The 25,262-nt window shown below is 36.8% G+C and overlaps 3 protein-coding genes across 4 annotated transcripts in view; 1 reads left to right on the top strand and 2 right to left on the bottom strand.

Annotated features, from left to right (window-relative positions):
• The window catches only part of LOC126812030 (uncharacterized), a 43,531-nt gene extending 40,642 nt beyond the window's left edge, over positions 1-2,889 (bottom strand). Inside the window, exons 1-2 of one of the 2 annotated variants that reach the window (XM_050538191.2) lie at positions 2,692-2,889; positions 16-70 (exon numbers count right to left, since the gene is read on the bottom strand). In XM_050538191.2, coding sequence (XP_050394148.2) covers positions 16-70; positions 2,692-2,763 — 127 coding nt within the window. In that variant the 5' untranslated portion in view covers positions 2,764-2,889. The remainder of the gene's footprint in view (positions 1-15; positions 71-2,691) is intronic. The other variant, XM_050538190.2, reaches the window with a different exon arrangement.
• Positions 2,890-5,615: 2,726 nt separating this feature from the next.
• LOC126812048 (cytochrome c oxidase assembly protein COX18, mitochondrial) lies at positions 5,616-13,125 on the bottom strand. The gene is made up of 6 exons (XM_050538220.2): positions 13,060-13,125; positions 11,710-12,225; positions 10,692-10,839; positions 8,519-8,643; positions 8,110-8,217; positions 5,616-6,086 (listed from the first exon to the last, which is right to left on the bottom strand). The coding sequence occupies exons 1-6, from the start codon at positions 13,090-13,092 to the stop codon at positions 5,910-5,912; spliced, it is 1,107 nt and encodes a 368-aa protein (XP_050394177.1). The 5' UTR covers positions 13,093-13,125; the 3' UTR covers positions 5,616-5,909.
• A 3,608-nt stretch (positions 13,126-16,733) lies between these two features.
• On the top strand, positions 16,734-24,383 carry LOC126812058 (transmembrane protease serine 3). The gene is made up of 7 exons (XM_050538231.2): positions 16,734-16,824; positions 17,544-17,647; positions 18,486-18,574; positions 19,295-19,566; positions 21,422-21,570; positions 22,384-22,438; positions 24,084-24,383. Exons 1-7 carry the CDS (start codon positions 16,776-16,778, stop codon positions 24,203-24,205), a joined length of 840 nt encoding a protein of 279 aa, XP_050394188.2. The 5' UTR covers positions 16,734-16,775; the 3' UTR covers positions 24,206-24,383.
• The last annotated feature ends 879 nt before the right edge of the window (positions 24,384-25,262 follow it).

Raw genomic sequence — 25,262 nt, 5'->3', positions numbered from 1 at the left:
AAATATCAAGGGTACCTATCGCAGGAGGATGGGGACCAGGTCTGGGTTCACCATATGAATCTGTTCGAAACTGAAAAATTGAAAGGTTAAATTGATGAACAAAGAGAAAACATTTCAAATGTATTATTTTCAATTTCACTCAAAGATACCATTATAATTTACATAATAGCTTAGTTTTTCTGGGCTTGTAACTAGTGCTCGAACAAATATTCAAATTCTATAGTAATCCATTGAAAGAAACAAATATTAAAGGACAATATTGGTGCCAGTCATTATCACATATGTGATAAAACTGGTTAAACACGTTCCAGATATTACTTTATCAAAGAGATCATTGCTACCATAGCTGAGTAATACAGGTTTCCTGAATCGGAAGTGACGAACCTCAAAGGAAAACACGAGTCATCCCTCTATATAACTGACTGATGTGACGAGTGATAACAGATACACGGCCGAATTTCTGCTCACTAATAATTCCTTCGAAGACCAAAAGTTGTTATATGAGACTGTAAGAGTATATCTGATAATTCAAAAAAGTAATTGAATGTCATTAGATAAGAGAACACGAGAAAAATAGAAATAGTCCATACATTCCCTTGTTTTTATTCATTCTATACCTTATAAAAACATGGTAATGCACAGACTTTTTCTATTTTTCTTCCATGTTCTCTTATCTAGTGACAGTCAATTTTTTTTATGAATTGTCAGATATCCTTTCACAGTCTCACACAACAACTTTTGGTCTTCAAAGGAATTTTTAGTAAGCAGAAATTCGCCCATGTATCTGTATCACCTGTCACTTCAGTCAGTTATATAGAGGAATAACTCATGTTTTCTTTTTGCGTTCGTCACTTCTCATTGTTGAAACCTTGGTTATGCATCTATTGTAGCAATGATCTCTGTGATAAAGTAGTATTTGGAACGTATTTAACCAGTTCTATCACATATATGATTATGTCTGGCACCAATATTATCCTTTAAGATTGTTTCAATGGCATTTAGTAATTGCTTGATAATGACTAGAGAAGCCTAGTCGAAACGTCGCTCAGTAATAAGCAGTAATTGTATTCCATAAAATTGTGACCTGTATATTGACTCCTTGTAAGCAAAAAAAGAAAATATTTTTATTTCAGTTCTTTCATGATAAAACTATATCTGTTTAAATAAAGATACATTATGTAAGATTTAGATAAAGAGCTGACAATTCTTGCTAAAATAGTTCAAATATGGATAAAAAAATATAGATTTCAGTCACATTACTTTGTTCTGAACAAAATTATGAGTTTCTGAAGTTTTAACAAGATAGTTAGGATCGTCAAGTACCATTGCAACGATAAGAAAACAAAGCCTCAATTATCCATTTTATCCTTAAATCTTAAATGGCGAGAGGGTTCTAATCCATTAAATATCCAAGTCATCTGATGTAGTGTAGAGTTAATTATGGTGAATAGAGAGCCGCAGTGGATCAGTAAGTAAGAAATGAAAATGAAATGGGGTTTAAAGTCCTATTGTTCTGCTCCAACGGGCATATGGCATACAGAGTGCTATTAGGGAAAAATTGCCTTGGCAGCGGCATAATGGCCTACTCTTGTGTCGAATTCCATCTGACAGGGTTTCTTTTACGTGCACGTTAATGTGTACACGGCACCTCAGTTTTTCATCCCATTGAATGACTACACGTTATCCCTTACCAGGCTCTCCATCCTACACCACTGACAACGGGGAACCACGTCGGAAAATCCTGATGAACTTTCTCGGCCAATGCAGGAATCGAACATGCGACCTCCAGACAAGGGAGCCAGCATCTTACCCACAAGTAAGTAAGATGGTGACTGGCTAACCTGGATGTCCTGTGTTTGATCCTGGTGTTGACCGAGAAAGTTCATTAGGATTTTCCGACGTGGTTCCCTGTTGTCAGTGGTGTAGGACAGAGGGCCCAGCATCGGACATAGTCATTCAGATTGTCCGAAAAACCAAGGTTCCATGTACACAATAGTGGGCACATATTAAGAGTAGGCTGTGACATTGCTGTCTGGGCAAAAATTACCTCTTAGCACACTGCATGGCGTCTTCATAATCCCAGTAGGAGCAGGAAAGTAGGACGTTAAACTCCATTTCAGCTCAATTCATTTGTCATGTGAATAAACATCTAAATAATAATTTATATAACATTTGAAGCTAGAAAAATGACCTGCAATGGGCAAATTTGTCTCTTACATAAAGCATCTTTAAATTCATAATAACACAACTTTATGGATTTACTACTTCTTGGTTTATTACATGCAACGTTTCAATACTCTTACAGGTATCTTTATCAAGCAATGATCAATAATGAATATCAATAACCATACATTTATAGTACATCCATGAGTAAAACAATTTTAACAATGAAAACATCACATTAATTAGGACTTATAACAACAACCATTTATAGTACATCCATGAGTAAAACCATTTTACAATAAAAACATACCATTAATTAAGACTCATAACAACAACCATTTTCCTTTGAATGTGAGGTTGTTATTCATTATTATCATTGCTCGATAAAGATACCTGTAAGAGTATTTAATAAACTAAGAAGTAGTAAATCCATAAAGTTGTGTTATTATGAATATTATACATCTACTTATAAATGTCATTCAAGGAACTCATCTTTAAATTGTTTATATATATTGAACAACTACTGACCTTTCTTCTCTTTTTACCATCGGCTAATAAAACGAATACCAACAACACAACAAGTAATAAAATATATCTCATATTGTCTATATTATAGTATGTCTATTAGTACATGTAGTAGTGCTTGTTATTGGTCCACATTAAATCAAGTTTAAAATAATAGAGGAAAATAAACGTGAACTTAACGTTCACAACTACATATACTGTATGTATCTGTCCTTATATAACATACATAAAAGGATATAGATATAGGAGTGGATCTTTCCTGTAATGGTGGTGACCTTTGTAATATGATGCTGTTAATCAGTTCATATTAATTATCTTCCTTTAAAATCTTAATTAAACTATATCTTTTACTTATCAACTGTGCCAATTGTCAACCATATTAACACCAATAATTGTTCTTCGAGAATGAGTAACAAATTAACTAACAATACCCTTTCTTTTTATTCGGTTATCGCAGAAACACCCTAATTAGTAATAGACCTGTTAGAATTTGAACTCGAGAATCTGAATATGGTAAAATAAACATGTGATTGCAAGTGATAAATCTCTGGTCTCTACAAACTGAATTTTTTCGTTTGTAATATTTATAAAGAATTTTATTGTACAGTATATAATGCTGCTGAATGTATCCGCTTCTTCAAGAATTTCCTCTCTGGTCTCTCCAAAATGAACTTTTTTTTTTGTAATTTTTATAAAGAATTTTATTGTGCAGTATATAATGCTGCTGAATGTGTCCGCTTCTTCAACACTTCCCTTTAGGGGGGGGGGGGTGAGGTTTCCCAAAAGCTCCGGTCTCTACAAAATGAATTGTTTTTGTTTGTAATATTTATAAAGAGTTTTATTGTATAGTATACAATGCTGTTCAGTGCAGTCAGCTTCTGTAACACTTCTTTTAAAGGGCGAGGTTTCCTATGAAAATATATAGTTGTTTTTTTTTATTTTATTGCTATTGAATTGATAAGGTACAAGTAGTTACGAAATGTAATAAATAAGGGAAAACTAACTTGAAAAGTAAAAAATAAATTGTGGTCATGGTAATGCATCTTTTTGGCAAAAATTATGACAAACTTAAGTACATCATATCTCTATAACTAATTAGATATCTACACCCAATTTTCAGCATGGATAAACAAATACCTACCCCAGAATCAGACAGAATGTTTTCTCTTTGATTTTTATATTTTCTTGGAAAACGGTGTTGGTCTCAACATTTTGCAATAACAGAGAGAGAGAGAAATGGGGTTTAACGTCCACTCGACACAAACTAGGTCATTTCGGGACTAACATATGGTTTGAATTTTTTTATTTCAATAACTCGCTTGCTCGTAGGGGTCTTTAGCAGTGGGAGGAAACCGGAGGACCCGGAGAAAACCCACGAGGTTGGACAGACAACCCTACTCCTTGTCACATACAAGCGGGGATTTGAAACCACGCCAGTTGACTCAATGACAGGCTTTATGATACAGCGCACATGTGCTAACCATTCGGTCATCCAACCCCCATTTTTGCAATAACACAAACACAATATTATATTTTGCCATGACAAATTTTTTTTGATAACCTTGGAAAAATGATGATTCAAATTGCTTTCTGTCTAATTCTGTAGTAGATATTGGTTTATAAATCCTGCTAATTTCGAAGAATAATCTAAAACTTTTTTGTTCCTACCAGGTCTGTTTTGACTCTGAAAAAGGTCAACTAGCATATTATCTATTCCCACATATTCCCCTTACACAGTATGGACTACAACTATGTTGAAATAAAATGGGGTTTAACGTCCTACTTTTCTGTACCGACTAAGCTAATGAAGACGGGCATACGCCATATAGAGTGTGCTATGAGGGAAAATTTGCCCGGAAAGCTGCACTCCAGCCCACTCTTATATCGAACTCCAACTGTCAAAGGCTGATTTGACCAACTGTACACAGGACCTTGTTGTTTTGTACCATCCAAAAGACTATACACTGTCCCTTGCCAGGCTCTCTGTCCTGCACCTATAACAAGGTGGAAGCACGCAGGCAAATACTGATTGAACATGGGACCTCCAGGCTAGTGAGTAAATGTCATACTCACTGAGAGACTGTGGCTCCCGACTATATCAAAGATAGGTTGCCAGGCAATGAAACATACGCCCACAATAGCTAAATTGTCCAAGTGGTTGACAAGGGTTGTTGCATAGTTATTCTTATGTACGTAATGGGCAGCATTTACAAGACAATTTCATACAGATCATAATTTTCGTTGTTGGAGGGTTCACAAGGTTCTATAAATTGAAACAAGGGCCTCTTACCTCTGGAAGTAATTTAAAGAAATTGTTAAAATTTGACAGGCTTTTTCATTTTACTAATTCAAATAATGCATATAAATTTCATACAGATTGAATGATAACTTTTGTCGTTCGAGCGTTCACATGGTCCAACAAAGTGAAACAAAGGCCATAACTCCAGAAGTAATGAACAGAAAAAGATCAAATTCAATTGGCGTCTTTGTTTCACTAATTTAAATTTATGTATATAAATTTCATACAGATCAGAAGATAACTTTTGTTTTTCAAGCGTACCTCTAGAAGTAATTTACAGAAATTCAATATGTTCTTTGTTTAACTAATCTAAATGATGTACATTATACAAAATTTCATACAGATCGGATGTTAACTTTCGTCATTAGAGCGTTCACAAAGTACAACAAAGGGAAACAAGGGTCATAACTCCAGAAGACATTAACAGGAATTATTGAAATTAAATAGGCTTCTTCATCTTACTAATGTAAACAACATATTATATAAATTTCAAAACAACTAGATGATTGTTCACAAGAAATGATGGACAACGGACAGGGGCGACAACAATATATGACCACATTTCCATGTGAGCGTATAAAGATCAATTAAGATCACAGATTATAAAAACATATCCATTAATAAACAATATTGTGAGATGTTTTATTTACACACTTATCGATAATATCTACATGTATAAACATATAAATGTAGTAATAAATAAAAATAACCTATTATAGTCTATTCGGAATTTGTTTCTTAACGACATCCACTGTCCTCCTTAATAAAGTCAATCCATTCAAGTCATTCACTCCATCTTCTAATCTAATAGTACCATTTGATTACAAAACTCTTTACTTCTGGAAAATCATTTTGCTATTTCCCCGATAGCCTTTCAGAGACGTAAAGTTGAGGTATTTTAAAACTACTTATGAACCCGGCTTCAGCGTTTTTTCCTTCCATAACGTGATTTAGCATTCTGTAATATATCAGAAAATGGTGTAGCGCTCTCACTTGAAGTCTTTTCTATACGGAAAAAACGTCTGACTTTCGGAATTCTCAATGCCGCATTCTGTAAACACGCAAACAAACTTGAGGAAACCCAATAACAACACATACTCTGAAAAAAATTAATGTTTTATTGTTTAAAATCAAGTGGCAAAAAAAATGGTATTAAATAACATGAGTGCCAAATTTATTTGTTTAAATAATGTTGGAGATTAATCATGTTCCTGAAGCAACGATCGCGATTTTACAACATCTAGTCGTTGCTTCAATACTCAACAATTCCCGAATTTTTGCGCTCGTTGTGTTTACATGTGACTAATTAGCATTGTCCAATCAGAGGTTGTGGCACATAACACACTGTAAACAAATATGGCGGCCTCCACAGAAAAAGAAATAGACAAGTTTACAGCATTTGTTGATCAACCAGGATTTCCAGCAACCTTGACATTGATCGAACCTTGAACTTTGCAACTCGATTGTCACATGTAGACATTTTAGCTAGAAGCGCGAGACTTGATAATCCTAACCATATTTTTAACAAAGGAATCTGATAGGATCACAATCGAAATTAGTGCTAAAATATGCGGGGTATTAGTGAAGGGCTTGATAAGATGTACGTAGTTAAGGCGAGATCAAGCCTTCTATTGAAGATGGAGATTAATCTAAAGTACTGGATATATCAAAGACATATTTTCAAATATGCATCTGCCAATTCCCTTGGTGGTTGGGGTTTAAACTCAGATTTAAAAGGAGAGAGAGAGAGAGAGAGAGAGAGAGAGAGAGAGAGAGAGAGAGAGAGAGAGAGATGGGGTTTAACTCCGCTCAACACAAACTAGGTCATTTCGGGACTAACATATGGTTCAATTTTATTTCAATAATTCGCTTCCGCATAGGGGTCTTTAGCAGTGGGAGGAAACTGGAGGACCTGGAGAAAACCTATTAGGTTGGACAGGCGACCCTACTCCTTTTCACGTACAACTGGGAATCGAAACCACACCAGTTGACTCAATGACAGACGTTATGATATCGCGAGCACACACTAACCATTCAGCCATCCAACCCAACCATACAAATGTAGATTACAGAAAACAGTTTGTTTGTTAGATATATGTACATGATCAGAAATAAAATCTAATTGCATTCTAATTCATATTAGATGTTCTTTTCATACAGTTTATTTATCTAATCATTAAATGAAACCTGAATATTTCCTGCTCCTATTGTGGACATTACATCGTACCATCATTTATTTCACAAATTTTTTTTTTTTTGACTGATCAGATAATCAAAGCATTCAAATGATTTTTTGTGGATATCGTTAAGCAGAGTAATCTATCAGATCCACTCTAAAACGATATTTCATAGTAAAACAATCTATCAGATCATGCACTCAAAAATGGTATCTTTTTAAAAATATTACTAGCACACATATCCAAAAATAATATTTTATAGGCACATGTAGAGTAATCTAGCACATGTAACCTAAATGATATTTCATAAGTAGGGTAATCTAGCACACGTAACCTAAATGATATTTTTTAAGTAGAGTAATCTAGCACACATACCATAAACTGAGTGATATTTTATTAGTAGAGTAATCTAGCACACATGCCTTAAAATATTATTTTATTAGTACAATGTAGAGTAATCTAGCACACATATCCTAAAATTATATTTTATTAGTAGAGCACCGGGTAATCTAGCATGCATGCCTTCAAATGATATTTTATAAGTAGAGTAATCTAGCACACTGATATGTTATTAGTAGACTAATCTAGCACACATACACTAAAATGATATTTTATAAATAGGATTATCTAGCACACATGCCTTAAAATGATATTGTATTAGTAGAATTATCTAGCACACATGCCTTAAAATGATATTTTATAAGTAGAGTAATCTAGCACACATACCCAAAAATTATATTTTATTAGTAGAGTAATCTAGCACACATACACTAAAATGATATTTTATAAGTAGGGTAATCTAGCACACATGCCTTAAAATGATATTTTATAATAAATTAGAGTAATCTAACATAGCATGCATAACCTAAATGATCTTTTATAAGTAGAGTAATCTAGAACACAAACCCTGAAACGATATTTTATTTATAAGTAATCAATACATACCGAAGGAACAACACTGGCAATAGGTATCATAAGAATTGACATTACTCTAAAACAATATGTCACTCTTTTAACAAACTTGCTTATATCTATTCTTTGTAAATAGAACATCTGAAAAAAAAAAAACCCAATTTATTGGAGGAAATGAAATGAAATAGAGTTTAACATCATATTAACTTTAGCCTCTCCACAGATTTGAAAATAAGTAGGTTTCGTCTCATGACCTTTGTGTATAAATTTAAAGTCAATCGGATATTAACTTTAGCGTTTAGATAAGATTGAAAAAATGTAACAAATTATATATAGCAAAACATCTATTATAATATACTATAAGATGTATAACAGACTTTAAAATAAAAATCAGAATTAAATAAAGGCCTAATCAAATTGTCTAATAGAGAGCTGAGATTACCTCAATATTAGTAAAGGTAATAAGACCAAGTAATACAGGTAAAATATAAGTTGAATCAGGTAAAGTTAAGTCTGTAAACCATAATGTTCCTTCTGTTTTAAAATCTGAATACTGAACAGATGATTCTACAAAAATTAATACCAACATGTAAAATCACATATATTGAACCTACGATTAAAAAATATATATTTATATGTAGAGAGAGAAAGAAATGAGGTTTAATGTCCACTCAACACAACTAGGTTGTTTCGGGACTAACATATGATTCAAGTTTTTTTTGTTATTTTAATAATTCGCTTGTGCGTAGGAGTCTCTAGTTGTGAGAGGAACCGGAAAAGAATCCACAAGTGGAAAATTGAAACCACGCCACTTCACTGAATGACAGACCTGATGATCTAAAGTGTATGTGTTAAACCATTCGGTCACCCAACCCCCTAAATGATATATAGAGAGTCTCGGAGCCTCGGTTTTTTTTTTACTTTATCGACTTGTGTTGATATTTTTTTATATCAAAAAAGACTTGTAGGAGATTTTATTTATCACACAATCCCTTCTTACATGCATAAATAAATAAATATAATTCTTTGATATAGATTTCACTTTTACTGAACCTGATTACATTATGGCGTAGTGATACATCATTTTTTGACAGCAATTCAACCATTGCAAAGTCCGTTATATTGACCAGTGTGTTTCCATCAAAGTCAATTAAATAAAAATAGTACCTTTTTAATAAGAAATAAGTTACTTTTAATAAAAAATGAACTGTTCTTTGAAAATAAAAAAAAGAGTTCCTTTTTGATAGGAGATATTGCAGTAGATTATGAAATTTATCACACAAGCGATATCTACTGTAGAATGTATTACTGGGTGATAAATATAAGTATTTATAGGGGAAATCTGTTGAACTATCTCTTAGTTCCATTATATCATGTATGTTATATTTTCAAGCTTTCAACTACTATAATTTATAATCCATTTTCAACATCCATAATATTATTATTTTTTCAGTTCAACAAAAAGTTTGGTGTAAAAGATAACAGTGGCCTATAATATTACTATTATTTCAGTTCAACGAAAGGTTTGGTGTAAAAGATAACATGGGCCTAAAGATTTGAGCTCTGAAGGTCTTCTCTGGATATGTAAAACAGTCAATTTCTATATGACTATAGAGTTATTTCTTGCATGTTCTTGCAAGTTTGAAAAATCTCAGATATTCAGAAAGCAGAAACACTTGATTGAGTCACAGACTTAGAGCATAGGTTGGAGCATGCACGTCTCCCCATCAAACAAAAAACCAAAGCCAAAACAATCATTCAGTTGAAAATCAATTTTCAGTGAGTAAGTTCTTCAACATATAAATCTTATTCCATTTTAAAAGAAAATGAATGTTTTTGTATTCAAAATTTAAAGAAAACATCTAATAATAATGGTTAATGAAAGATGTGCAAAGGGAGATAACAAGGAATATTTATGGTTTTTATTCACCAAATGCATGAAGTCATCCTACCCATCATGATGTACATGTATACAGAGCGACAGAGAAATGAGTTTAACGTCCACTCGACACAAACTATGTCATTTCGGTTCAATTTTATTTGAATAATTCGCATGTGGGAGGGGTCTTTTTTAGCAGTGGGAGAAAAACGGATGACTCAGAGAAAGCCCAAGAGGTTGGACAGGCGACCCAACTCCTTGTTACGTACAATGATAGAGCTTATGATACAGTGCACAAACACGTTAATCATTCGGCCATTCAGGGGATCACGTGGCTAAGTGGGTAAGACGCTGGCTCGCTAGCCTGGAGGTCGGGTGTTTGATCCCTGCATTGGCCGAGAAAGTTCGTCCAGATTTTCCGGCGTGATTTCCCCTTGTCAGTGATGCAGGACGGAGGGCCTGACAAGAACAGCTGTCTAGTCGTTCGGATGGAACGAAAAACCAAGGTCCCATGTACACATTGGCGTGCACGCAAAAGATCCCTTGGCAGTTGGGATTCGATATAAGAGTAGGCCGTAGCGCCACTGCCCATCTTCATTAGCCCAGGTTAGGAGCAGAACAGTAGGACAGTAAACCCTATTTCAATTCATTTCATTTTGGCCATTCAACCCCCCCCCCACTCCCCCATGATGTATACATGTACATACATGATTACTAAGTCCACCAGACTACTTACCTGCATCTATCACTGGACTAGCTCCACTCATATTTCTTAAAGCAAAGGATAAACAAATCCACATTGGCAGTTGAACGTAAGCAACTATATTTGTCTTTCTTGGATGGCAGTTTTCTCTTATATACAATTCTGATACTTTCTTCTTCATCTGATAAAATACAAAACTGAAAGTTAGACTGAAAACTAATCTGTTTGGTAAGGTTTGTGTCAAGGAACCCCAAGAGTTGCAAAAGGCTGTGTCAACCCAGTAAATTACGCAAATTTAGAATCGATCTTAAAAAATCCAGAAAGTTTACCTAGAACATTGCAGTCTTGATTCCTGTAGGTTTTCTGCTCAACTGACTGATTTAGACTAATTTTAGATGCGTTTTAAAGATATGTTCCCACATGGTTAATTTGGTCAGCAATTTGAACCTCAAATCCCATCAGAAATCAGGATATTAAAATAATAGATATAGGATGTTTATTCAGACAGTGTAATAAACTGAATAACAATAAAAGTTCTGTTTTTCAACTAGTAAAGAAAAGGCAGTGCTACTGATATCGATGTCCTTGTAAGAGGTAAACATTAAAAACAGTCTAAGCTGGTGTGTGATTAACATCTAGATGCTATATGTATTTGAAATGACAAACTGATAGATATTTAAAAACAGTTTGTCAGGAATTCATATCTCTGTTACACGCCAAGTTTTGTGTTTAGTAGTCTGGATATCATGATATAACAGAAAGTTGAGCAATTTCAGTCCTGATTCACAAAGGAATATATTTTACATGTATACCATTAATATAACCTAAAACTTGTATTAAAAATGATCATACAGATAATTTTGTTTTCATATACCAATTGTCAATTCAGAGTTTTGTAAAATCATTATTTATGTGTCAAGTAAATAGAACATGTTTCATTTGAAATTTGAATATAAATAAACCTAATTGTAGGGTTGTGTCAATTATTCAAATACCATTTGGAATACCATATGATAAACAGAAGTAATCCATATTTAAATAATTTACTCACAGCTGAATTAAACATCATTCTCGTTTTATTGTCACTCCAATTATATTTTGATCTAGCATGTTGAGCATCGAATCGTATGCGGTTTGATATTTTCTGTATTTCTGGCTGTAATTTCTCCAATCTTGTCTGTATTTTTGCGGTGTAAATACTTAGAGGAAAGGTTATAAATGTTCTTAATGTAAAGGCTGTCAATACTATACTTCCCCACCATGGGAGACCAGTAAAATCATGAAATGTTTCTAAAGTTTTTTCTGCAAAACCGATAGGCGGGACATCTGAAGTAAAGTATTTATTGTATGTTTCAATAGACAAATGTCTTTTCTGGCCATTTGATAAACTTTTCCGGTGACAAAAATATACATTGCTAACACATCTGTTATTATCTGTTGAAAATATTGGAAGACTTTTCTGAGATAAAATAGTTAGATTTCTATGCTGTATATGGTTGTAGATGGCTAATCTATGTAGATGACAAATACTCTCTTTATGTCTACTAAGAGAAACAAAACACCTGATCTGAAACATAAAAATGAAATTATGCATCTATTTTGGCATTGTTCATGTTGCCGGATCTGACTACTTTTTTAGGCGACCCTTTTTTCACAAATCGACATGACAAGTATTCTATTGATGTGATATTTCTATGAAAATAAAAGCAATTTTCGCACATAAATGTAATTAATGTTTTGCGGATTTGAAATTTTGCCCCATGTTCAGGTCTGAAATAGGTGAAGCGCTCATTTTTCAATCCCAAGTTAATGGGCACTAACCCTAACCCATAATCCACATACAAACCTAAGACTAAAAGGGGAAAATGGAGAGTCTGCAGTGGGTTTAACGTTCTGCTCCTAAACTGGGCTAATGAAATGAAGACGGGCATACGTCATACACTGTGCTATGAGGGAAATTTTGCCCGGGCAGCGCCACTATGGATGGACTACTCTTATATAGAATTCCAACTGCCAAGGGATCTTTTACGTGCACGCCAATGTGTACACGGGACCTAGGTTTTTCGTCCCATCCAAACGACTAGACAGCTGTCCTTCTCAGGCCCTCCGTCCTGCATCACTGACAAGGGGAAACCACGCCGGAAAATCTGGATGTACTTTCTCGGCTAATGCCGGGATCGAACACCCGACCTCCAGGACCAGGCAAGCAAGCCAGCGCCTTCTTACAAATCAACACAATCAATATCATTCCTAATTCTTATGTCGAAGATGACATTATATAAAAGAAAGGCTAAATAACAGGAAAGTACATAGAAATGACATTGGCGTACGAATAGCATCTGCGGTGTGCAAATAGAAGTAAATTAAACCAAATTTATTGAATTTTCATAATTTTCCTTACCATGGGCGCTGCCATTTTGAAAGTAATTTGCATCCATATTATGAATCATGAAAAACATACGATACGAATACGACGAAAAAAATAGAAAATGATCCTTACCAGGGCACCAACAATCAGATCCCCCTAGCGTATGAATTAATACTATAATATAATGAATGATGTATTAATGTCACCATATATGAGACTGTTGAGAGAAAATAACTAATATTGATTACATTTGCGTCTGTCATAAATTTTAATTCAACCTACGAAAACAAACATAAACTTCCGTTTAGTCTCGTTCATCCAGGCATAAAAAATATTATACCTGTATACCCAATTACCTGTGTGCAACTGCAATCTGTTTGGGAGATTGGTGTGCAAGATGACTGACCTTTAATAATAAAGTTCATATATAGCGTTCGCCACATCACATGGCGTCAAAGATTGGTCCGGGCATTTTATAGACTCATTTACACTACATAGTAAATATTTTTTATCCAGATATACTCCAAGCACCTTTATTTATTTTTCTATTACTTCAAAAAAAAAAAAAAAAAAAAAAAATGCAGAAGGAAAAAAGTTAATATTGCGGGCTCGTTCACCCGCACCATGGACCTTATATTAGCGGCATAGCGTATATTCACTGCGTTTCTTATCCAGATGTTGTAAAACTCGCAGTCGTTCAGGAACATATGGGGGAAGGGAGAAGGAGCTGTTTTGACTTTTCGGTTGGTTGGAAAAATCGTGTCGATTTATATTGCGGGCTCGTTCACCCGCACCATGGACCTTATATTAGCGGCATAGCGTATATTCACTGCGTTTCTTATCCAGATGTTGTAAAACTCGCAGTCGTTCAGGAACATATGGGGGAAGGGAGAAGGAGCTGTTTTGACTTTTCGGTTGGTTGGAAAAATCATGTCGATGCGGAAGAGAACAGTCCAGTTGGGGATGTCATTTCCTTACGGAAAGATCATCTATCTGAAATTACGGACTGGTTTAAAAAAAAAAAAAATTATATATAATCTTTTTGCGGTGTTGGGTGTGGATGTGGGGTGGATTTGGGCGTTGTGGGTGTTAGATTTCCATATAATTCTAAAGACACGTCTGACCTGATCTATGGACGTGTATAAATATTGATACACCTCCATGGTCTAGCCTACTCTAATTATTGTGGTGCGGAAAAAACTCGACTCTTGGCTCACTATTGGGCTCTGTCCAGACTAGACAACAATGTCGATAACCTGTTGAATAATAATAATAATCTTTAAAAAAAAAAAAAAAAAAAAATAGAAATAAAACAGCACCATTAACTATAAGTCGGTAAAATAATCCACTTTAGATATAATTTCAGCAGAGTTGCTCGACTCTCCCACCCCTATTCAGGCCTGACACAAATTTTAAAATAATATGACATTAAAGGGGTGTGTGTGTGGAGTCCCCATTTCATTCATGAATAAAAGTAATTGGTTGCAACTACATGTGTATAGACCTATATAATAAACTACGTGAGTGAGAGAGAAATGGGGTTTAATGTCCACTCGACACAAACTAGGTCATTTCGGGACTACCACATGGTTCAATTTTACTTCAATAATTCGCTTGCGCGTAGGGGTCTTTAGCAGTGGAAGGAAACCGGAGGACCCGGAGAAAACTCACGAGGTTGGACAGGCGACCCTACTACTTGTCATGCACGCCAGTTGACTCAATGACAGATCTTATGATACACGTGCTAACCATTCGGCCATCCAACCCCCCAATAAACTACGTAAATTATAAATATAGGTGATATATATACTTTTCAAAATATTTTTTATTTTTAAGTAAATTTTAGTAGAGAAAGACTTAGATGAACTTTACAAACCGTAAAGATTTTATGGAATAAAACTGTACAAAAAAAAAAAAAAAAAAAAATTCCAGTGACAAAAAAATATTTAAAAACGCTAACAAAATTATTATTTTTTTAAAGCTTGCCAATTGCATAAACTATAAAATGTCATTATATAAGAACATAGTAATGCTTGTTAAACCATTTATTGGTATGCCCATTGTTGTTACAACGAAATATTTCATCCGTTATTGTTGTTTTTATGTATTTAGACTATATGATATCGGGCACAATAAAGTAATTATTGTTTTTATGCATTTGTACTTGCGGTATTATCGGGTTGAAGCACTATAAAGTTATTATTATTATATAAAGCGACTATACATACATATAGACATGGATAAAGAGAGAGAGAGAGAAATGGGGTTTAACGTCCACTCGACACAAACTAGGTCATTTCGGGACTAACATATGGTTTAATTTTATTAGCATAATTCGCTTGCGCGTAGGGGTCTTTAGCAGTGGGAGGAAACCGGAGGACCCGGAGAAAACCCACGAGGTTGGACAGGCGACCCTACTCCTTGCCACGTACAACCGGGGGATTCGAAACCACGCCAGTTGACTCAATGACAGACTTTATGATACAGCGCGCGCACGCTAACCATTCAGCCATCCAACCCTCTAGACATGGATAATATATAGATCTACATAAATATGTGTTTTGCATTATATATAATATGTATTTCTTATTGTTGATATGGAATAAACTTTAAAAGCCAAATAGCCCCGGGTATTTATGGCATATGTGACTACATGAAATGAAGTTTAACGTCCTACTGTTCTGTTCTGACTGGGATAATGAAGACGGGTATACGCCATGCAGTGTTCTATGAAGGCACTATGGCCTACTGTTATATCGAATGTATACACGGGACCTCGGGTTTTCATCCCATCCGAACGACTAGACAGCTGTCCTTGTCAGGCCCTCCGTCCTGCACCACTAGAAAATCCGAAATTAACTTTCTCGGTCAATGCAGGGATCGAACACGCTACCTCCAGGCTAGTGAGCCAGCGTCTAATCCCGCTTAGCCACAGTGGCTCCCTATATGGCTAAAGTTGGAATAATTATCGCGTGTAAACAACATATTATTATGCAGCAAATCAAAGAATATACAGTTCAAGACTTTAAAAAGCACTGTACCCCAGAATTACATTTCTTAAAGACAATATAAAGACATGAAACAATGGAATAATCCTTGTTACTCTATGCATGCGGTTTTACAAGAACTCTGTTGTAACTGAATAATATATCCCAATCTTTATTCTGGTCAACAAATTGTACTATTTTACAATATTCCAGTTAATTGATGATACGAATTTCATCTTAACACACCTAATTTAAAAAATTGGAAAAATTCAACTAAATGATTTGAAAAGCCTAACGTAAACCTTTTCAAATGTGACTTGGATTTTAAAATATTTTCGAACCCTCTGGACAAGTAAAATAGGATGTAATGGATAATTTACACAACAGGTAGGACACGTAAACATCTAGTACTTAGAATAAAGCTATTATTTATTTTCTGGAGCTGTCAAGCCAGCAAGAGTGCCATTGTCCCTTTAAACCTCATTTCATTTCATTTAGATGATCTCGATGAGCAAAGAATTGTGCCAAACAAGGTTCATCGAGTCAAATCGCGACATCAGACTACGCTTCAAATACGAAACCCGACACTCGCACAAATTATAATCTCTTTAATGCAAATTATCGGCCGTGCGAAGAGTTTGATTTATAATTCAATAAATTTTCTCTTATCAATGTGTAATATACAACTGTACTATTATAAACTCGAATAAGTATAACACGTCTACATATGTTGATTTCCCACAGCAACCTTTACTGAACAGAATGAATTTTATAACATTGTTTATAATTCAAGTGGTTTGGTTTACACAAGGTAAGATTCTCAGTCTCCATTACTTGATCGTCTTAGAAAAGTAGGAAGGGTAAACCCCATTTCACGTTCTAGTTTAAGCCTTGTTCGAGGGCGTATCCTAAGAAACTTACAGTAAATTAAAGGAAATGTTATCAGTCTGAACATTGACAGCTAGATTGCTTGAGAATATCGTAATAGAAAGATTATTTTTTTTCACAATGAAAGATTCGAAAATCTCATTGTAAATTATTAAAGCGCAAGTCAGTCTCGGTGTTCCGTAAAAAGAAGCGAATCTCATTTTTAGGTTTTGTTTGTTTGAAATTGGTTTAAGAATCCGTTGCACGAATAAACCAATTATTTAGCCCGGTTGAAATCCTTGATAGGTGTGTGAGTGTGTGTGTGTGTGGGGGGGGGGGGGGCTGGATGGCCGAATGTATAGAACATGCGCGCTGTATCATAAGGTCTGTCATTGAGCCAACTGGTGTGGTTTCGATTTCCCGGTTGTACGTGACAAGGAGTAGGGTCGCCTGTCCAACCTCGTGGTATTTTTCCGGGTCCTCCGGTTTCCTCCCACTGCTAAAAACCCCTACGCGCATGAAATAAAATTGAACCATGTGTTAGTCCCAAAATGACCTGGTTTGTGTCGAGTGGACGTTAAAAAAGACCATTTCTCTCCCTCCCCTTCATATGTGGTTACTATAAGAGTTTTAATTACACAGATGATCTGTTTTAATTTGTAGTTGATGGAGGGGCTGTTACATGCGGTTCACCCGTAGTACAAACACCAACTACTTCCAGAATTATTGGTGGATCTGCCGCGAAACTGGGTGCTTGGCCTTGGCAAGTAAGTTTTCTGTTATAAACCAATATTTTAAATGAATTATTCAAACAACGACTTAAATATATATCATTAGTTATCCTTTCGAAACGTTCGGCCCACTGTACGCTATTCGCTGCAAGGCCCTCCGTGACAACCCTGCACCACTGGTAAGATAAAAGATGAAGAACAACAAAAAGCCAGATAAGTTTCCATCGAAATGTTTCCAAAATTTCTGGATTACTATATCGCTTTTTTCATGCCAGTCATTACAACTAAACAATGGGCACAATTCTTTCTTTCAGTTCTGTTATCCTGTTTAGCAATTTTGGCGGAAATACTTGACTGTCCAGATTTAACGATGACTTTTATGGACAAATACGGTGTCTGCATAGAACATCAACAGTCAACATCGACCTTTTTCTTCTGGGGGGCGGGGGAGTTGGATGGCCGAATGGTTAGCACGTGCGCGCTGTATCATAATGTCTGTCATTGAGTCAGCTGGCGTGGTTTCGAATCCCCGGTTGTACGTGACAAGGAGTAGGGTCGTCTGTCCAATCCTGTGGGTTTTCTCCGGGTCCTCCGGTTTCCTCCCACTGCTAAAGAACCCTACGCGCAAGCGAATTATTGAAATAAAATTGAACCATGTGTTTGTCCCGAAATGACTTAGTTTGTGTCGAGTGGACGTTAAACCCCATCTCTCTCTCTCTCTCTCTCTCTCCTCTCTCTCTCTCTCTCTCTCTCCCTTTTCTTCTGTGTGGTTATCAAGATGGTTAATGGTTGACAGCTCATCTATTCAGTGAAAATGTATAGTCATGCAGTGTTGATATATTTTTTTTTTTTAACATACCGTCATGTTTTTAAGGTATTATTAACAGAGATCAACTTACCAGTATGTGGTGGAGCTGTTATATCAGAAAATATTATACTGACAGCAGCACATTGTTTTGAAGAGTAAGTGTTTTGTTTCTATGCTTTCAATCAACAATCTGATTAAAACACGGATCCTATTTCGTTTCGTTTTTATAGTTCCAAATTTAGCTTTACTTGTCTTTATGGACTAGGATCTGGAAGAGTTTTTATATAACCCATGTTCTGGCTGATGTGAGGGTAAACCACTAGAAACGTCAACGCCGAATGATTAATCAATGTCTGACGTCATAGGGTCAAAATTCGCTCATTTGACCTGACGTGAACCCCCACTATAACTTGTCAGATCTTCATGTAGTGTTGGTCATCGAAAGTATAAAATACGAAACGAAATATAGATCTGTATTTTAATCAGAGTGTTCAATCAATTGAAATGATTTATTTTAAAGGCATAAAACGCCTAGAGACGTTATATATTTTTCCTAAGTATTTCCTAAGTATTTTCCTAAGATTCCCCGGTTATATGTGACAAGGACTCTGAGGGAGTACAGTCGCCGGACCAATCTTGTGGGTTTTCTTCAGGTCCTTCGGTTTCCTCCCAATGCTAAAGACCCCTACGCGCAAGCGAATTATTGAAATAAAATTGAACTATATGTTAGTCCCGAAATGGCCAAGTTTGTGTCGAGTGGACGTTAAACCACATCTCCCTCTCTCTCTCTCTCTCGTCTTGTGTAATTGTTTGAGTGTGGTGCAGCCCCACTGCATTTACTATTAACATGCTACAATAATAAAACATTTTATTAGTCAGTTGAGTCAAGATCCCAAAAGATGGATGGCAACTGTTGGAGGAATCTATACCGACCAGTACGAGTACACACAGCGTACATACCACGTACAGAAGATTATTGTACATGAAGCTTATAATACATCCACGGCGGAGAATGACGTGGCTCTTCTTATTCTCTCTACTAATATGATGTATTCTAACTATATTCGACCTGTTTGTTTACCTGACGACAACGAATCGGTACCCGTAGGAACTATTTGTTACATCGCAGGATGGGGAGCTACAAGAGGTAAACTGTTTACCGTATTCCACACTAGATAACAAACCTCATCTCTCAACCTCCGTGTTTCGTAATACTAGTAATTATAAGAGACTAGAAGAATGCCCGGCTTCGCTCGGGGGTCATAACCCCGAAACCGGAAGTGGTAGACTAACGCCACCTGGCCTATGTTACTCCCCGGTCCGAGCTACCCCTATACCCCAAATTTCAGACTCGGGGCAGACATAGTGTAGCCGCCAACCCCGAACAGACAGACAGACAGACAGACAAACCAGACAAACGACAGTCACAAATATTAGTATAGATAGATGGTGCTATATAGTTCCACGTAGCAAAGCCCAACGCAAATCACATAGGGCCTGAGTAAGCAAAATTGGCAATATTTTGCATCAAAACAACGATTGATTATTGTTATTTAAAATATTTCTGCCACACCCACCTACAATTAAGCATATAATTCTACCTGTGACGGGTATAAATCATCGTATTTAAAATCGAGGCGTTAACTCGTTACTAGGAACGCCATTTTTAAACGGTAGATGTATGACGTTGTATGTCGGATAAAAACAACGCTTCATTAATTTAAACGCGAATATTTGGAGTTAGGTGATCGTTGTGCCACTACACTGGCCTCTGTTTTAGTCATAATAGTATAAAATTATGTTACATGCATTAATAAAGAAACTGAGTTTGCCACTTGGAACTGAAGGCACCCAATCGTAGCTAAAAACAGGCACATCAGTATATCTCAATGTTATTAGCTACGTATTCGTAGCTACCATATATGGTATTGTTTCCCCGTGTTACTTGTAGGAATATTATCTTGACCTAATCAAAGAGATAGTTTAACGTGCACTCAACACAAACTCGGTCATTTCGGGACACTCGCATGTTACAATTTTATTTCAATAAATCGCTTACTAGTAGGGGGTCTTTAGCCCGGGACAGAGCCCTCCGTGCAGTGGGACAAGAAACTCGGCAATTTGGGGGCGGGGGCGGCATGGGTTTCCGGGGAGTTTCTCATCCCCCGTGCTGGTACCAAATACATGTACTACAGGCCCGGGCTAGGCGCCGATTACCTGCAGGGGCCCGGATACCCTAACGGTAAAGAGAGTCCTGAACGGAACAAGGACGGGCCGTACAAGTGGCCTAAAGCTTTTGATTCACCAATTTTTTCCAAAATAAGTGGACTGACAAAATCCGATTCCAGTACTGCACACGCCTCTAGGTACCCAAATTCAGAAAAGTCACCGGTTTTCTTTTTTAAAAAAAATGACTCTGAATACCACGGGTCCCTGTAGGCTCCGGGTCCCTGGTCAAGTGTCCCAGCTGTCCCACCTCTCACGGGCCCTGGTCTTTAGCAGTTGGAGAAAACCGGGTGGAAAACCTACGGAGAGAGAAAGAGAGAGAGAGAGAGAGAGAGAAATGGGGTTTAACGTCCACTCGACACAAACTAGGTCATTTCGGGCCTAATACATGGTTCAATTTTATTTCAATAATTCGCTTGCGCGTAGGGGTTTTTAGCAGTGAGAGGAAACCGGGGAAAACCCACGAGGATGGACAGGCGATCCTACTCCTTGTCACGTACTACCGAGGAATCGAAAGCACGCCAGTTGACTCAATGACAGACCTTATCTTGTGATACAGCGCACAGGCGCTAACCATTCGGCCACCCAACTGCAAACCCATACTCATATGCGCCTCATAGCACACTCTATATAACGTAAACCCGTCTTCATTAGCCCATTCGGTGCAAAACAGTAGGCCGATAAATCCCATTTCATTTCATCTCAATTTGGAGCGTCTTTTCTTTTGGAAATATGGTTACACCGAGGACATTATGAACAATGTCATATTGTTACAGGAACTAGCAATCAAAATACATTGAATCAAGTTGCGCTGCCAATTATTGGAGATGAGACTTGTTCTAGACCAGATTGGTATGGTAAAGATTTCTATCCAGAAACATCTTTCTGTGCTGGAAGAGAAGCTGGTGGTATAGATGCATGCACAGTATGTATATACCTTTTTTTATTTTATGATCAGTAGTGGAATACCGCGTTTTATCAGTGAAATAAAAGTGTTATTCCACTGGCTAGCAGTAGTCCATGTTGTTTTTACCCAAAATGATTGTAAAATTATAAAATAAATAGAACATTTGTCGTTTTGTCGTGAATAACATATTTTATTTCATCTCTAAGCAAGAAAACGTTTATATTTTCACTCATGCTACGCATTCGTGAAAATATAAGTTTTCTTGCTTCTCGATGAAATAAAATATGTTATTCACTCTAAAACGACAAATATCCTCTATATATACATGTATTATTATATATATAGGATAAAGCACGAGACTGGGGTTATACTGTGGACGAAAGGCTGAAGATAATAACCCGAGAAAAAGAGAAACCGGGGCCGGCAGGCCGAGGTTTTTCCGCCGAGGGTTTTTTTCTGAAGTCTCTCTTCCCCCGCATAACCGAAGTCAAGGACTTTATCTTGCTTATAAACCCGTCGATGTTTACATGTACGCAAAATGAGAATATCTCAGAATTCCCGTAAGAAAAACCTTATATCATGTTTTCTTATGGAAAAAACACCATCTGGATCCGTGTTTTAATCAGATCGAAAACTGCTATTTGTCAAATACGAAGCAATATCTGTTATTTATTGAGAAAAAGATACTATTTTCTGGAACAGATACCTTTTGTTCCTGGAATATTGATTTTTGTTTTGTGACTGAAATATATCGTTTCATGCTTTCTAGATTACAGCAGCTCTTTTGCATCTATATGTAGTCTTAATATTTTGTTCTGTGTATTTTTTCAGGGTGACAGTGGATCACCACTAGTTTGTCAGAAAGGTTCTAAGTGGACAGTACATGGTAGTAATTTATTTCATTTATCGTGGGATGGAGGGAAGGGGTAGAGAATGCTTCACCCGTGCGCGTTGGATCATAAGGTTACGTTCTTCACCTTGTACGTGACAAGGAGCAGGGACGCCTGTCCAACCTCGTAGGTTTTCTCCGGTTCTAAAGACACCTACGCGCAAGCGAATTATTAAGATAAAATTGAACCATATGTTAATCCCGAAATGGCCTACTTTGTGTCGAGTGGACGTTAAACCACGTCTCTCTCCCTCTCGCTCTCTTTGACCGATCCCTATGGCCCCCTTACGAATAGGGGGGGGGGGGGGGGTGGATGGCTGAATGGTTAGCGTGCGCGCGCTGTATCATAAAGTCTGTCATTGAGTCGACTGGTGTGGTTTCGAATCCCCGGTTGTACGTGATAAGGAGTATGGTCGCCTGTCCAACCTCGTGGGTTTTCTCCGGGTCCTCCGGTTTCCTCCCACTGCTAAAGACCCCTATGCGCAAGCGAATTATTGAAATAAAAATTAAACCATATGTTAGTCCCGAAATGACCTAGTTTGTGTCGAGTGGACGTTAAACCCCATTTCTCTCTCTCTCTCCCCCTTACGAATAAAGGGAGATAATCACAATTTGGATGCAGACCACCATTAATTTCACATTTGACTTCATTGTTAATTTTCCCAGAATTTTCACGTGGCTGAACGCATTTCACTATAGACAGGACAACCCATGGTCATGTCTTTGCTCCAGATTGTGTATGAAGCTGACTAATAAAATTTTGAAAAACACAAACTTGAAGGAGCGCTCTAAAAACATGTAAATATGCACCACAAAAATCACCGTAACCAACCTCTTAACTCTGGTATGCTCCCGCCTTTAGATCATGAATATTTAACAAAACCTGACAGAATATTCAAAATCTCTTCTCCCATTCTAGACCAAAAAATCAACAAAAATGGTCATGCCAAAGGGGAGAGAGGCGAGAGAATTGTTATCAATAGACGAACTGCAATTTGGGCTAAAGCGATGGTGACATTTAATGGTGGTCTGCCTTCTTGTGTAGGCAGGCCATAAATTTCCACAATAATTTTAATGTCAATTCAGTTCTCTTTGCCTGGCTCCATCGGTGGAATAAGAGAGAGCAAAATATGCCAAAGGTTTCTTCTTAATAATAGCATCGTGTCTGGGTTAGAGGCGTCAATGTTTTTGGGGATCGGGAGAAAATGGTGGAAGTTGTTGCCCATGTAGAAGTTTCTTTTATACCAATAGAACCATCTGTGTCAATCACGGTGGCTAAGTGGGTAAGACGCTGGCTCGCTAACCTGGATGTTGGGTGTTCGATCTCTGCATTGGCCGAGAAAGTTCATCCGGATTTTCCGGCGTGGTTCCCCCTTGTCAGCGATGCAGGACGGAGGGCCTGATAAGGACAGGGGTCTAGTCGTTTCGATGGGATGAAAAACCGAGGTCCCGTGTACACATTGGCGTGCACGTAAAAGGCCCCTTGACAGTTGGAATTCGATAGAAGAGTAGGCCGTAGTGCCGCTGTTCGGGCGAAATTCCCCCCATAGCACACTGTATCTGGCTTATGTCGTCTTCATTTGCCCAGTTCGGAGCAGAACAGTAGGACGTTAAACCCCATTTCATTTTCTTATTATTGTAGGTTTATCTAGTTGGGGATATGGTTGTGCTGAACCAAGATGGCCGGGTATATACACAGAAGTCAGTAAATATACCAAGTGGATTAAACAACATCTAAATAAGAGAGCTTCTTTATTTGGTTAATAAATGTTCCACTTGACCAGTGGTTCATGAATTTAATTTTTGTTTTGCTTTTGTTCCATCTACCCGGACACTGAGCATTTATGTACCTTGCCATTGATTGAAATAGTTTCCAATAAAAGTATAGAATCATAGACATTGATGGGTTATTGGTTATTGCAGGGGTATGATTTGGAAATTAGATTAGTACAAATCATCATGATTATTGATATATTTCGTTTTTGATTTATGATGTTCCGACATTTCTGATTTGTTAATTTAGTTAAAGGAGCTATTATCTCTTTGATGTACGTCAGTTAAAGCACTAAGATGGTTTGATCTGACCTGTGATGGGACAAGCTCTATAAGATTACATTTTTATGCTCAAAGTGGAAGTCGGCTTGTTTATTATTTCTTGTTCAATTTTTGTTATATCTCAACGCATACTTCATCTAAAGGTAAAATTTTCGCCGAAGATAGATTGATATCTCACACAACAAATCAAAATATCAAATCTGTACGTCCGTCTTTTTGGTCACGCAAAGCAAGCACGAGTAGCTTCCGAAATAATGTTAATTCGGAAAAGGCAATATTTGCAGAATAAATGATTACAAATGTTTGTTAATCTTCAGATGACTGAAAACCAGTCCAATACAGGGGCGAATCCAGGATTTTCAGAAAGGGGGGGGGGTGCTGCCCCCACTTATGAGTGCGAAGCCCGGGGCTCTATGGGCTCGTTTCGGGGTAAATTACGATTTCCAACCTAAACTGACTCTTAATTCCTTTCCCGCGAGAATATATTGGGCAAAAAATTGTTCGCTACCCAAAAAAATGGGGGGAGAGGGGGCGCCGGGTGAAGCCTGGATCCGTCCCCCTGGATCCGCGCCTGCAATAAGAACTGTATGCAACGTTTTATCCCTTAATAAAAGTTTATCGATACGGGGGCAGATTCTGTTGCAACAAATACAATTTTCAATCGAATCCCGACAATAGTATATTATAGTTGTATTCACAACAAAAGGTTTCTGTCTGATCTGTGTCGGGACTTCTATGCATTTCAGAACTAGATCCTCAATGACAT

The sequence above is a fragment of the Patella vulgata genome, chromosome 2 (genome assembly GCF_932274485.2).
Source record: "Patella vulgata chromosome 2, xgPatVulg1.2, whole genome shotgun sequence".
Classification (NCBI taxonomy): domain Eukaryota; kingdom Metazoa; phylum Mollusca; class Gastropoda; family Patellidae; genus Patella; species Patella vulgata.
This window is presented reverse-complemented; position numbering and strand designations above follow the sequence as displayed.

Bases quoted from the DNA above. Each gene is read 5' to 3' on its own strand.
- LOC126812048 (XM_050538220.2), bottom strand. From the start codon at position 13,092: ATGCAAATTACTTTCAAAATGGCAGCGCCCATG. The intron at 12,226-13,059 runs GTAAGGAAAATT...TTTATGTTTCAG, and splicing joins TCAAAATGGCAGCGCCCATG to ATCAGGTGTTTTGTTTCTCT. The intron at 10,840-11,709 runs GTGAGTAAATTA...GTATTTTATCAG, and splicing joins GAATGATGTTTAATTCAGCT to ATGAAGAAGAAAGTATCAGA.
- LOC126812058 (XM_050538231.2), top strand. From the start codon at position 16,776: ATGAATTTTATAACATTGTTTATAATTCAAGTGGTTTGGTTTACACAA. The intron at 16,825-17,543 runs GTAAGATTCTCA...TTTAATTTGTAG, and splicing joins AGTGGTTTGGTTTACACAAG to TTGATGGAGGGGCTGTTACA. The intron at 19,567-21,421 runs GTAAACTGTTTA...ATATTGTTACAG, and splicing joins AGGATGGGGAGCTACAAGAG to GAACTAGCAATCAAAATACA.